General features: G+C 44.4%; 1 protein-coding gene across 2 annotated transcripts in view; it reads left to right on the forward strand.

Moving 5' to 3' along the window:
• The window catches only part of COLGALT2 (collagen beta(1-O)galactosyltransferase 2), a 148,871-nt gene that overhangs the window by 122,787 nt on the left and 13,019 nt on the right, over positions 1 to 13,065 (forward strand). For both annotated transcript variants that reach the window (XM_030205353.1, XM_030205354.1), the window contains 2 exons: positions 4,563 to 4,682; positions 6,018 to 6,094. In XM_030205353.1, the coding sequence (XP_030061213.1) occupies positions 4,563 to 4,682; positions 6,018 to 6,094 (197 nt within the window). The remainder of the gene's footprint in view (positions 1 to 4,562; positions 4,683 to 6,017; positions 6,095 to 13,065) is intronic.

Below are 13,065 nucleotides of genomic sequence, written 5' to 3' on the forward strand. Positions count from 1 at the left end.
GGCGTCTTTCTCCCGTGGGCGCCCAAATCGGTATAATCGAAAGCCGATTTTGGACGTCTTCAACTGCACTCCGTCGCGGAAACAGCCAAAGTTGACAGGGGCGTGTTGGAGGTGTGGTGAAGGAGGGACTGGGGCGTGGTTATCAGCCAAACAGAAATGGGTGGCTTTCGCTGATAATGGAAAAAAATAGCCTTTTTTAGCGAGAATTTAGGTCACTTTTTTGGACCCTTTTTTTTCACGAACAAGTCCGAAAAAAGTGCCCTAAATGACCAGATGACCACCGGAGGGAATCAGGGATGACCTCCCCTGACTCCCCCAGTGGTCACTAACCCCCTCCCACCAAAAAAAAACAACTTTAAAAACTTTTTTTCCCAGCCTGTATGCCAGCCTCAAATGTCATACCCAGCTCCATCACAGCAGTATGCAGGTCCCTGGAGCAGTTGTTAGTGGGTGCAGTGGGCTTCAGGCAGGCGGACCCAGGCCCATCCCCCCCTACCTGTTACACTTGTGCTGGTTAATGCTGAGCCCTCCAACCCCCCCAAAACACACTGTACCCACATGTAGGTGCCCCCCTTCACCCTTAGGGCTATGGTAATGGTGTAGACTTGTGGGCAGTGGGTTTTGGGGGGCACAGCACACAAGGGAAGGGTGCTATGCACCTGTGAGCTCTTTTACTGTTTTTTGTTAATTTGTAAAAGTGCCCCCTAGGGTGCCCGGTTGGTGTCCTGGCATGTGAGGGGGACCAGTGCACTACGAATCCTGGCCCCTTCCACGACCCAATGCCTTGGAGTTGTTCGTTTTTGAGCTGGGCGCCTTCATTTTTCCATTATCGCTGAAAAACGAAACCGCCCAGCTCAAATCCGCACAAATCCGATGCATTTGGCTGGCACAAACTGTATTATCGGAAAAAAGATGGGCAGCCATTTTTTTCGAAAATACCCCTTCACATACCCATTCTCGGAGATAGACGCCCATGGAGATGGGCGTTCACATTCGATTATGCCCCTCAATATCAACCGGCTCACCTTTATCCACATGTTTGTTCACCTCTTCAAAGAAATGTAGTAGATTGGTGAGGCAAGATTTCCCTTCAGTAAATCCATGTTGACTTTGTCTCATTAATCCATGGTTTTGAATATGGTCTGTAATTTTGTTCTTAATAATAGTCTCTACCATTTTGCCCGGCACCGACGTCAGACTCACCGGTCTATAATTTCACAGATCTCATCTGGAACCTTTTTAAAAAATCAGCTTACATTGGCCACCTTCCAATCTTCCGGTACCACGCTCGATTTTAAGGATAAATTACATATTACTAACAATAGCTCCGCAAGTTCATTTTTCAGTTCTGTCAGTACTCTGGGATGAATACCATCTGGTCCAGGAGATTTGCTACTCTGCAGTTTGTAGAACTGCCCCATTACATCCTCCAGGTTTACAGAGAATTCATTAAGTTTCTCCAACTCGTCAGCTTCGAATACCATTTCTGGCACCAGTATCCCACCCAAATCTTCCTTGGTGAAGACCGAAGCAAAGAATTCATTTAATCTCTCCACTACGGCTTTGTCTTCCCTGATCGCTCCTTTTGCCCCTCGGTCATCTAGCGGTCCAACTGATTCTTTTGCCAGCTTCCTGTTTTTAATATACCTAAAAAAAATTTTACTATGTATTTTTGCCTCCAGCGCAGTCTTTTTTCGAAGTCCCTCTTAGCCTTCCTTATCAGCACTTTGCATTTGACTTGACATTCCGTATGCTGTTTCTTATTATTTTCAGTCGGTTCCTTCTTCCATTTTTTGAAGGATTTTCTTTTGGCTCTAATAGCTTCCTTCACCTCACTTTTTAACCACACCGGCTGTCGTTTGGTCTTCCGTCCTCCTTTATTAATATGCGGAATATATTTGGCTTGGGCTTCCAGGATGGTGTTTTTGAACAGCATCCATGCCTGATGTAAATTTTTGACCCTCGCAGCCAGCTCTCTCTGTTTTTTTTTCACCTTCTTCTCATTTTATCATAGTCTCCTTTTTTAAAGTTAAACGCTAACAAATTTGATTTCCTATGTATACTTACTACAAAGCTAATATCAAATCCGATCATATTATGATCACTGTTATCAAGCAGCCCCAGCACCATTACCTTCCGCACCAGATCATGCACTCCACTAAGGACTAGGTCTAGAATTTTTCCTTCTCTCATCGGCTCCTGTACCAGCTGCTCCATAAAGCAGTTCTTGATTTCATCAAGGAATTTTACCTCCCTAGCGTGCCCCGATGTTACATTTACCCAGTCAATATCGGGGTAATTGAAATCACCCATTATTATTGTGTTGCCCAGTTTGTTAGCGTCCCTAATTTCCTTTAACATTTCCGTATCCGTCTGTTCATCCTGGCCAGGGGGACGGTAGTACACTCCTATCACTATCCTTTTCCCCTTTACACATGGAATTTCAAACCACAGTGATTCCAATAAGTGTTTTGTTTCCTGCAGAATTTTCAATCTATTTGATTCAAGTCTCTCGTTAATATACAATGCTACCCCTCCAACAATTCGATCCACCCTATCACTACGATATAATTTGTACCCTGGTATGACAGTGTCCCACTGGTTAACCTCCTTCCACCAGGTTTCAGAGATGCCTATTATATCTAATTTTTCATTGTGCAATATATTCTAACTCTCCCATCTTATTTCTTAGGCTCCTGGCATTCGCATATAGACATTTCAAACTATGTTTGTTGTTCCTATTTACATCATGCTTAGTACTTGACAATATTAATTTGCAATCTTTTGTCTGATTTTTATTCTTATTTAAGGACACCTGATCTACTATGGTCTCTTTTGCAACCTCACTATCAGGATACCCTATCTTCCCTGTTTTGGTGATATCTTTGAAAGATATCTTATCCCGAACCATGCGCTTTTGAGCGACTGTCGGCCTTTCCCCTGTTTCTAGTTTAAAAGCTGCTCTATCTCCTTTTTAAATGCCATTGCCAGCAGCCTGGTCCCACCCTGGTTAAGGTGGAGCCCATGCTTTCGGAATAGGCTCCCCCTTCCCCAGAATGTTGCCCAGTTCCTAACAAATCTAAAACCCTCCTCCTTGCACCATCGTCTCATGCACGCATTGAGACTCTGGAGCTCTGCCTGTCTCTTGGGCCCTGCACGTGGAACGGGTAGCATTTCAGAAAATGCTACCCTAGAGGATCTGGATTTGAGCTTTCTACCTAAGAGCCTAAATTTGGCTTCCAGAACCTCTCTCCCACATTTTCCTATGTCATCGGTACCCACATGTGCCAAGACAGCCGGCTCCTCCCCAGCACTATCTAAAATCCTATCTAGGTGACGCTTGAGGTCCGCCACCTTTGCACCAGGCAGGCAAGTCACCAGGCGATCCTCATGTCCACCAGCCACCCAGCTATCTATATGCCTAATGATCGAATCACCAACTACAACAGCTGTCCTAACCTTTCCCTCCCGGGCAGCATTTGGAGACATATCCTCGGTGCGAGAGGATAGTACATCCCCTGGTGGGCAGGTCCTGGCTTCAGGAGCACTTCCTACTTCACCAGAATGATGATCTCTTTCTAGGAGACCTCTCTCCTCCAAGGTAGTACAGGGGCTACCAGACTAGAGGTGGGACTTCTCTACAACATCCCTGTAGGTCTCCTCTATGTACCTCTCTGTCTCCCTCAGCTCCACCAAGTCTGCAACTCTAGCCTCAAGAGAATGGACACATTCTCTGAGAGCTAGGAGCTCTTTGCATCGGGCACACACATTATGACATCTCACCAACTGGGAGATAATCATACATGTGACACTCAATGGAAAAGACTGGATAGCACCCCTCTCGTTGCTGGACTGCTGACTGCATCTTAGTGTTTTTGAGTTTTTCAATAATTTAAAACTTGCTACAGTATTAAGGATATTAACCTAATATAAAAGTGTCTTTTAGTTTAGTTTTCCTTCACTCACTGTGTTACAGAGAGGGCGGGGCAGACACTCATAGGGAAACCGGATATCTCGCCCCCTTCACACTTCCGGCTGGAGGCTTCATAGAACGTTGGTGTTGCCTTTTATATAGAGAGATATAGTATATTGTATGATTTATTTAGTGTTTCCTTCTTAGATGGTAATGAAATGTATTTAAAACTCTGTAAGAGCACTCCTTGCTTGTTACCCTAATTACAATAACTGACTATAAATGGAGAGTTATCCTAGGGGTGAGCAGGTGTTGGGGAGGGTGGGTGGGAAGACTAAACTAGATACTGCAGTGCCTGCTAGATTCTATCTGTTAATGCTGTGGTACAAAGTTTTTAGAACTAAGTGAAAAAGACAATGGAGATTAGTTGATAAAATTTGCTTTTTATATTTTTATTTTGCCTATCACTAACCTACAATTCCTCCTTTAAACCCCAAGCTTTAAGTTCCCAAAGCACAAAGCAAAATAGTGTTCACTTACCAGAGAAATGTCCTCTTCTCTCGGAACTTCTTCTTTTTCCATTGCTGGTCTTAGATCTAATAACTGTCGAGTATTAATTTTCCTAATCAGTAGTATCTTCCTTTCTCAGGCGTTCAGATGCATATCTGCAATAAGGAGCACTACGGTTATCTATCTGTTCCCCTGAAACCACACCAAACTCTGCAGGAAGACTTGGAGAATTTCATCCACGTTCAGACTGAGGCAATGAGTAAGTAGCGTCAGTGGTGTAGCTAGATGGGGCCAAGAACCCCCAAATTCCTTCCGAGCCCCTGGTTTTGCTGACGGGGGGTCCCCATCCCCCACCAGCTGAAGACTTTTTCAATGCCGGTCTCCGGTGTGCCGCGTTCGTTGCCCTGTGCTTTCTTCCTCCTGACGTCCTGAGGAGTGTGCACAGGACGTCAGGAGGAAGAAAGTGCAGGGCAGCAAACACAGCGCGCCGGAGACCAGCGCTGAAGAAGTCTTTGGTTGGCGGGGGTTGGGGACCCCCGCCAGCAAAGGTGTTTGGTGCTGTGGGGTGCGGCGGGGCCTGGGGGGGGGAGTGGCGATGTGGTGGGGGGAGGCAAGGAGACCGGCGCTGAAGAATGCTTCAGCTGGCAGGGGTTGGGGACCCCCGCCAGCAAAGGTATTTGGTGCTGTGGGGCGCGGTGAGGTGGTGGTGGTGGGGGAGTGGCGAGGCGGGGGGAGGCGAGGAGACCGGCACTGAAGAAGTCTTTGGTTGGCGGGGGTTGGGGACCCCCGCCAGCAAAGGTATTTGGTGCTGTGGGGCGCGGTGAGGTGGTGGTGGTGGGGGAGTGGCGAGGCGGGGGGAGGCGAGGAGACCGGCACTGAAGAAGGCTTCGGCTGGCAGGGGTTGGGGACCCCCGCCAGCAAAGGTATTCGCTGCTGTGGGGTGCGGCGGGGTGGCAGATTAAAATGTGCAACCCACCTCGGGCTCTGGCCCCCTCCCACCGCGAGTTCTGTAGCGTACTGTACGCTTTAAAAAAGAGAGCTAAAAGACTGCACACCTCTGCTATTTCATTGCTGGGCTGGAGCACTGTTTTAAGCAATTTTGACGAGAGACGAGCTAATTTGACCTTTTATAAAACTTCTCAAGCAAGTAATGCCTCAACAGTTGTGAAATCTGACAGTTTTTCATGGGCTTTGTTTTATTTTCAATATTTATTATTCTAAAGTATCAGTGTCTCTGGCTCGTAGCACAGTGGCATTTTATCTGGGCTAGGAAAACTTTATATAATAAGTTACTGAGGCCACTTTTCATGAGGATGACTCTGTAAGTAAAAAAACAAAACAAAAAACAGTGATTCAAAGTTCATTAACTTGGAGACGGCAAAATTATTGGAAGGCCACTGGTCTCCCCATTTCTGCCTCTGATCACCACTTGGCTGCTACTTTGGGGGATCAGGTCACAGCAGGAAGAAGAGAGGAGGGTCTGATGGCCCACCAGTTTATTTTCTCTGCTTGGAATATTTGAACCTTATTTTGCTAGGATTCTTACTGAATGTAGAGTTTCATAATTATTTTGCCTGTGTCTTGCATGTTTCAGTTGATCGTCCTGCCCTGGAACCTTCTCACTATGTCCACGTTGCCCCTAAACAGCCAGACAAAATGAGATTTGATGAGGTAAGAAGCTGTCTGCACTCTGTTACTGCACTGTTTATTTAAAATGGAGAGAACCAAATTTATGAAAGCTTTATTTATAAACGGTCTCCTCTTTCAAGCCTACTACAAAAATGTTTAGAGAGCAATTTTAAAAGCCATTTCTGGGTGAAAAGCAGTGGCTTATGTGTGAAAAAATTGCTTATCAAATTGTATTGTATGACGTGCACTGAAGTTACTTTGCCGGGACTGAGCAAACTGTGCTACCAGGAATGCAGTCAACGGGAACAAAAGAACAAGAATCCTTCACACAAGTCAGACAAGCAAACAAAAACACAGCGAAGGAGATACCAAAGAGAGAGCTTGATGATGTAGGAACAAACATCCAATGGACCCTTATAGTTCAAAGACAGACGTTTTATCAAAACATCCAATGAACTCGATACAAATTGTGTTTCGGCCACAAAGGCCTGCCTCAGGAGTCCCTTCAGAATTGATGTATTCAACACTTTAGCTCTCTATAGCTTCAAAAGTCAACACACCTTTATGGATAGTGTAAACACTTAAGTTCTCATGGTAAACAGCGAAACAGTGAAGCAGCAAAAAAACCCTACATCATCTAGCTGTCTCTTTGGTGTCTCCTTTGCTGTGTTTTTGTTTGCTCCTAGGAATGCATCCGTAGACTGGGTAACATAACATATGCTGTTTTGAAGGCATGTACACCTGCACCCACATTTACGACAGCCATTTTTTGCACATGAAAAATACTTTATCATATGACCTCCTTAGGGTGTGATTCTGGGGGCGAGAGTGGGGAGGGGTTTGTATTTGTTTAGTTTAGTTTAGATGTGCTTCCTGTACTGTCTTTGCAAACTTAGCAGATCAAAGTGGTTTACAAAATTTAAAAAACAAGTCAAAGGAAACAGAAAGGAACTACAATATTTATAGAAAAGATAAAAGCCAGCCATACAAACTACAGTCAGGGGAGAGAGTGGGTCAGGGTAAGGGAAAAAGGGGAAGGGAGGAAAGGTGTGGGGTAAGGTACTCCTGGAAATGACATAGTCCAAAAGAAGGGAAGAGAAAGAAAAGAAACCTTCTTAAGTGGTATCAAAAGCTGATGTAAAAAGCCAGGTTTTTAAGGTTAGTCTATCGTACGATGATTCACATCTAACTTCTTTTGGAAGAGAGTTCCAATGAAAGGGGGCGGCGAAAAAGACAGCACATTGACATATGGACTCCAAGCAGGCCTTTTTTGGCCCATGGAGAACCAAATGGTGATCGTTGATTGAATATAAAGTGTGAGCAGGAGAATAAGGAATGGTAAGCCTAGAAAGAGAACATGGAAGACCCAACTTATAAGCCTTAAAAGTGAGTATGAGACAGTGGCGTAGCCAGACCTCACAGTGGGAGAGGGCCAGAGCCTGCGGTGGGGGGGCACATTTTGGTCTGCCATCCTGCCGCCTCACCCCCCCAATGCCTCACCTCCCCCCAGTGCCTCGCTGCACCCCACAACAGACCCTCGCCAGCTGAAGCCTTTGGCGCTGGTCTCCTCGCTTCCCCCCACCGCTCTCCCCCGCCATACCCCACTGCACCAAAGACCTTTGCTGGCAGGGGTACCCAACCCCCAGCAGTTGAAGCCTTCTTCAGCGCCAGTCTCGGGCGCGCCGCGTTCGCTGATCTGTGCTTTCTTGAGTCCTGACATCCTGCACGTTCCTTTAAGTAAAATGTCATCAGCATAAAAGAAATAAGAAATACCTGAGGATTGGATAATAAAATGTGTGTGCATAAAGAGCGGTCTAAATATAAGCACACGCTCCCTGAGGTAATTTTCAAAGTGCACACTTGTAGTACGACATAGGAAAACATGTGTGCATAGCATCTACACATGTGCTCGGTTATAAAATTACTCCCTGTGTAACTAAGGGCTTGTTATCCCCTTCATGTTGTGCTGCTGGGTTCAGATCAAGTGTAGCCTTTATAGCAGAAGCTGAGCAGAAGGGATAAGGAAGACAGATAACAGAAGTTTGCATTATGCCTATTCTGAATGCTTCCTGCATTTATGAAATCAGGTACAAATGGTTATGAACACTTTGAAAATGAAAGAAGAATTAATTTAAGACATTTTCCGTCTGCATTTTTTTTAGAATATTTCCTGTTCCTCTGCTCCAGCTTCTCCTCTAATGGAGACTGTGTGAAAAGAAATGCTGCTTTTGTGATTTAAAAAAACAATGAAAAAGATACTTTTCAGTTTTTTATGAAAATTTCCACCAGAGAACTAAGGTACAGGTTTCTGTTCAAAAAAATGGCAACATCTTTGACTTTTATGCAAAACCTGGCAAAAGTAGTTTGGCATCAAAAGACTATGCAACATTATGCTTAGACCACCATCTCCTCTCATTGATGTGCAAAGTGGAGGAAGAATCTATAATGAGTCTCACATGGCATAACTATAAATTGGTACAGTCCTTCACACAGACATAGAATTTTCAAGACGGCACCCAACTGTAATGATATCTATATACTTTCATCCTGCACAAGCCAACCTGATATCCAGACCCAACATACTTGCACAGAATGTACTTGAACATTGTGTTCTGTGCGTTTGAAAAGTACGTCTGCATTTTTTAACTGCGATTGGTATTAGCATAAGAACTTAAGAATAGCCATATTGGGTCAGACCAGTGGTCCTTCTAGCTCAGTATCCTGTTTCCAACTGTGGTGAATCCAGTTCACAGGGACCTGGCAGAAACCCAATTAGTAACAGCATTCCATACTACTAATTCCAGGGCAAGCAGTGGCTTCCTCCATGTCTATCTGAATAGCAGACTATGGACTTTTCCTCCAGAAATTTGTCCAAACCTTTTTTAAACCCAGATACACTAACCGCTGTTACTACATCCCCTAGCAAAGAGTTACAGAGCTTAACTATTCATTGAGTGAAAAATATTTCCTCCTATTTGTTTTAAAAGTATTTTCATCTAACTTCCTTGAGTGTCCCCTAGTCTTTGTACTTTTGAAACAAGTAAAAAAATCGATTCACTTCTACTTGTTCTACACCATTCAGGATTTTGTAGATCTCAATCATATTTCTCCTCATCCTTCTCTTTTCCAAGCTGAAGAGCCCTAACAATTTTAGCTTTTCCTAATATGAGAGGAGTTCCATCCCCGTTATCATTTTGGTCGCTCTTCTTTGAACCATTTCTAATTCTTCTATATCTGTTTTGAGATACGGTGACCAAACAAAACAGTACATCAAGTGCAAACATAGTTCCCCTCATCAGGTTTTGAAACCAGAATATGCCTGTTTTGCAAATCACAAAAGATGTGACACATAGAACAAAAGATCCCCTCTCCCAATTACCCAGGGGCGTAGCTAGGTGGGGCCACAGGAGCCTGGGCCCATGTAGATTTCATCCGGGCCCCTGGTTTAGCTGCAGGGGTCCCCAACCCCTGCCAGCCGAAGCCTTCTTCTGCGCAGGTCTCCAGCACAGCCGCATTCGCTGCCCTGCTCTTCTTGCTGACGTCCTCCTGTGCACGCTCTTTTACGTGACTCTGAGCATGCTACATTCAAAGCCGTTTACATAGTATATACAGGTACTTATTTGTACCTGGGGCAATGGAGGGTTAAGTGACTTACCCAGAGTCAGAAGGAGCTGCAGTGGGAATTGAATCCAGTTCCCCAGGATCAAGGTCTGCTGCACTAACTGCTAGGCTACTCCTCCCTACACCTTGGAATGGGCATCCATGTGGATTGAAATTTCTTCTCGTGGCCTCCTATTTTTAATAATTTAGTTAATTTTTGGCATTCATAATCTGCTTATCCATCAAGTTCAAAGCAGAGAAAAGTCTCACATTATAAGCAGATATTATCTCTGTAACTAGAGGGTTCACAATCTTGGATTTTCTACCTAAGGCAATGGAGGGTTAAGTGACTTGCCCAGGGTCAATGGGAGCTGCAGTGGAAATTGAACCCAGACTGCTGGGATCAACGCCCGCTGTACTAACCATTAGGCTACTCCGCTACTAGGTACACAGGTTGACTACATTTGTACTTTGGGGTCAATATTTAGTTGGTGGTACTGAGCTTTTTGCTCAGTGCCGACCCAGTTCCCCAGGATCAAAGTCCGCTGCACTAACCACTAGGCTACTCCTCCATACAACCTAGAATGGGCATCCATGTAGCTTGAAATTTCATCTTTTGGCCTCTTATTATTAATAATTTATTAATTTTGGGCATTTATAATCTGCTTATCCATCAAGTTCAAAACAGAGAAAAGTGTCACATTATAAGCAGATATTATCTCTGTAACTAGAGGGTTCACAATCTTGGATTTTGTACCTAAGGCAATGGAGGATTAAATGACTTGTCCACGGTCACAAGGAGCTGCCGTGGTTATTGAACCCAATCTGCTGGGATCAAATCCCTCTGTACTAACCATTAGGCAACTCCTCCACTAGGCATGCAAGTTCACTACATTTGTAAGTTTGGAGTCAATATTCAGTTGGTGGTACTGAGCGGTTTGTCCACTGCTGATGGAGTTATTCTTGGATATTCAAATCTGGGCCCTGTCTGGGATACGGCTTTGAATATCTGGTTATTTTTAAGCCAGCTAACACATAGCCACATAAGCAACCATGGGTTAGCACATAATGACTTTTATATGGTCCCATTTATGCACTAAATCTGGCTGCTTAAGACAGTGGCATACTGAGGGCAGGGTGGTGGGGGCAGTCCGCCATGGGTGCATGCTGCAGGGGGGGTGCAGGGAGCAACCAAGCGGCTGTCAGTTCTGCCAATTCCCTGCGCCTTCTGATGTTACTTCCTGTTCCGAGGCAGGGAACTGGCAGAGCTGAGAGTCGCACAGCTGCTCTCAGCACCCCCAGAAGGTAAAAGCAATGCATCGGGGGGGGGGGGGGGGTTGGAGGTGATGCGCTGAGGTGGGGCGCACAGCGGCGATCCACCCCAGGTGGCAGCCGACCAACAAACACCACTGGCTTAAGGGCTGATTATCAGCACTTAAGCGGCCAAGTGCTGACTCCGCCCCTGGAAGATCCCCAACATAGCCGCTTTGAGTTTGGTGCTAAATGCGATATTCAGTGGCACTTAGCCGGTTAAGTGCCGATGAAAATTAGCGGCTAACCCTGACCAAGCAATTTAACCGTCAGCGGCCAGCTAAATCGCTTTGAATATTGGCTGGTTTATTTTTATATTTATAATTAGAAATGTTTTTTGAAACCATACTTATAAAGTCACATAAACATAACAACAAACAAATTGTGTCATTGTTACCCAGCTATGTTCTTCCCATTATATTTTTATAACCTTGATTAGAAACATGTAGAGGACAATTTTATATTTAAGCAGTAGGAAAGCACCTATTTGAAATCTATTTTAGAAATAAAGTACACATCTACTTTTCTTTATAGAATACTAGTGTATTTTGCTGAAAAGTCACCAATATATAATATGCCAACACACCAGCCACAGAGCCAGTGTAAATGCCTGCACTGAGACTGAAGATCATTAAGATTTGCCCCCGTTTACAAAGCTGCGCTAGCAGCTGCCGACACAGCCCGTTCAAAGTGAACGGGCTGTGATGGCATTACTGCATTGGCAGCCACTAGCGCGGCTTTGTAAACAGGGGCCTTCATCATCTACATGAGTCTCTGGCTGGAGTTTGGAATATGAATTTATGAGCTGAGGAGAAGGTTATGAGTGATGAGCTGTGGTTGTTAATGAAACACTTGAAGAGTCTTGCTCGCTCTGCATCCTTTCAGGATCAACAGTATAAATTTCTGCTTTGCCTTATATTTTGTTTCTTTGGGCCTTAGATCAGGTCTTTTACACAAGGCCCTTTTTTTTTTTTTTGGCCAGAAAGTGCATATTGATGTGCTGGAGGCAGGTTGAGGTGACAGGAGTGGTACAGGATACAGAGGGCAACAACTGATGAGAGGATGTATACACTAAATATTAATCAGGGACCATTCTCTGATGATTTGAGGGATTTGCTTGGCTTCCATTGGGAAAGGTTATCTCCGCTGAATATTAGTGATTAGTGCCTAGTGAATAACCGGCTATATCATGCGACTTATTCAGCACCTACCATCAAATAAGACTGCATAAATAGCTATTTTTTAGCAGTTAAAATCAGATATTCAATATTCTTGTTGCTTCTTCCAGACTGCCTCCATGTGTGTGTCGCTTTAATTTGGACACTTTTTGACACTTTCCAGAACCTTTCAGGATCTTCTGCTTCATTAACTTAAGCACACCCTGTGCTTTTATTCTGGCCTCCCACATTGCATACCTAGTTTTACCTTCTAAGTCACATCCTCTACAGCAGCAGTTCTCAACCTACTACTACTACTACTGTCTACTACTATTTAGCATTTCTATAGTCCTCGGGACATACGTAGCCAGTCAGGTTTTCAAGATATCCACAATGAATATGCATGAGATAAATTTGCGTGCAGTGCCTCCATTCTATGCAAATCCGTTTCATACATATTCATTGTGGGTATCCTGAAAACTTAAGTAATAAGTACATAAGTAATTCCACACTGGGAAAAGACCAAGGGTCCATCGAGCCCAGCATCCTGTCCACGACAGCGGCCAATCCAAGCCAAGGGCACCTGGCAAGCTTCCCAAACGTACAAACATTCTATACATGTTATTCCAGGAATTGTGGATTTTTCCCAAGTCCATTTAGTAGCGGTTTATGGACTTGACTGACTAGGTGTGTCCCGAGGACTGGGTTGAGAACCCTTGCTCTACTGTGAATGCAAACCCAAACCGGAAGAGCCATCTTTATCTAATATTACGTTGAGCTATTCTGTGAAGTAAAATTCCACCACCTACAGGGAATAATCAACAGGAATTATTGATATTAAAACATTGAATAAAATACATAAAGTTCAAAAAAAAAGCTGTAGGTTTTTTTAATATCAAATCCTCTGAGGGAAGTTCCTGGAGGCGGCATGCTAATAACAGGCAG

Source organism: Microcaecilia unicolor, chromosome 6 (assembly GCF_901765095.1).
Source record: "Microcaecilia unicolor chromosome 6, aMicUni1.1, whole genome shotgun sequence".
NCBI lineage: Eukaryota > Metazoa > Chordata > Amphibia > Gymnophiona > Siphonopidae > Microcaecilia > Microcaecilia unicolor.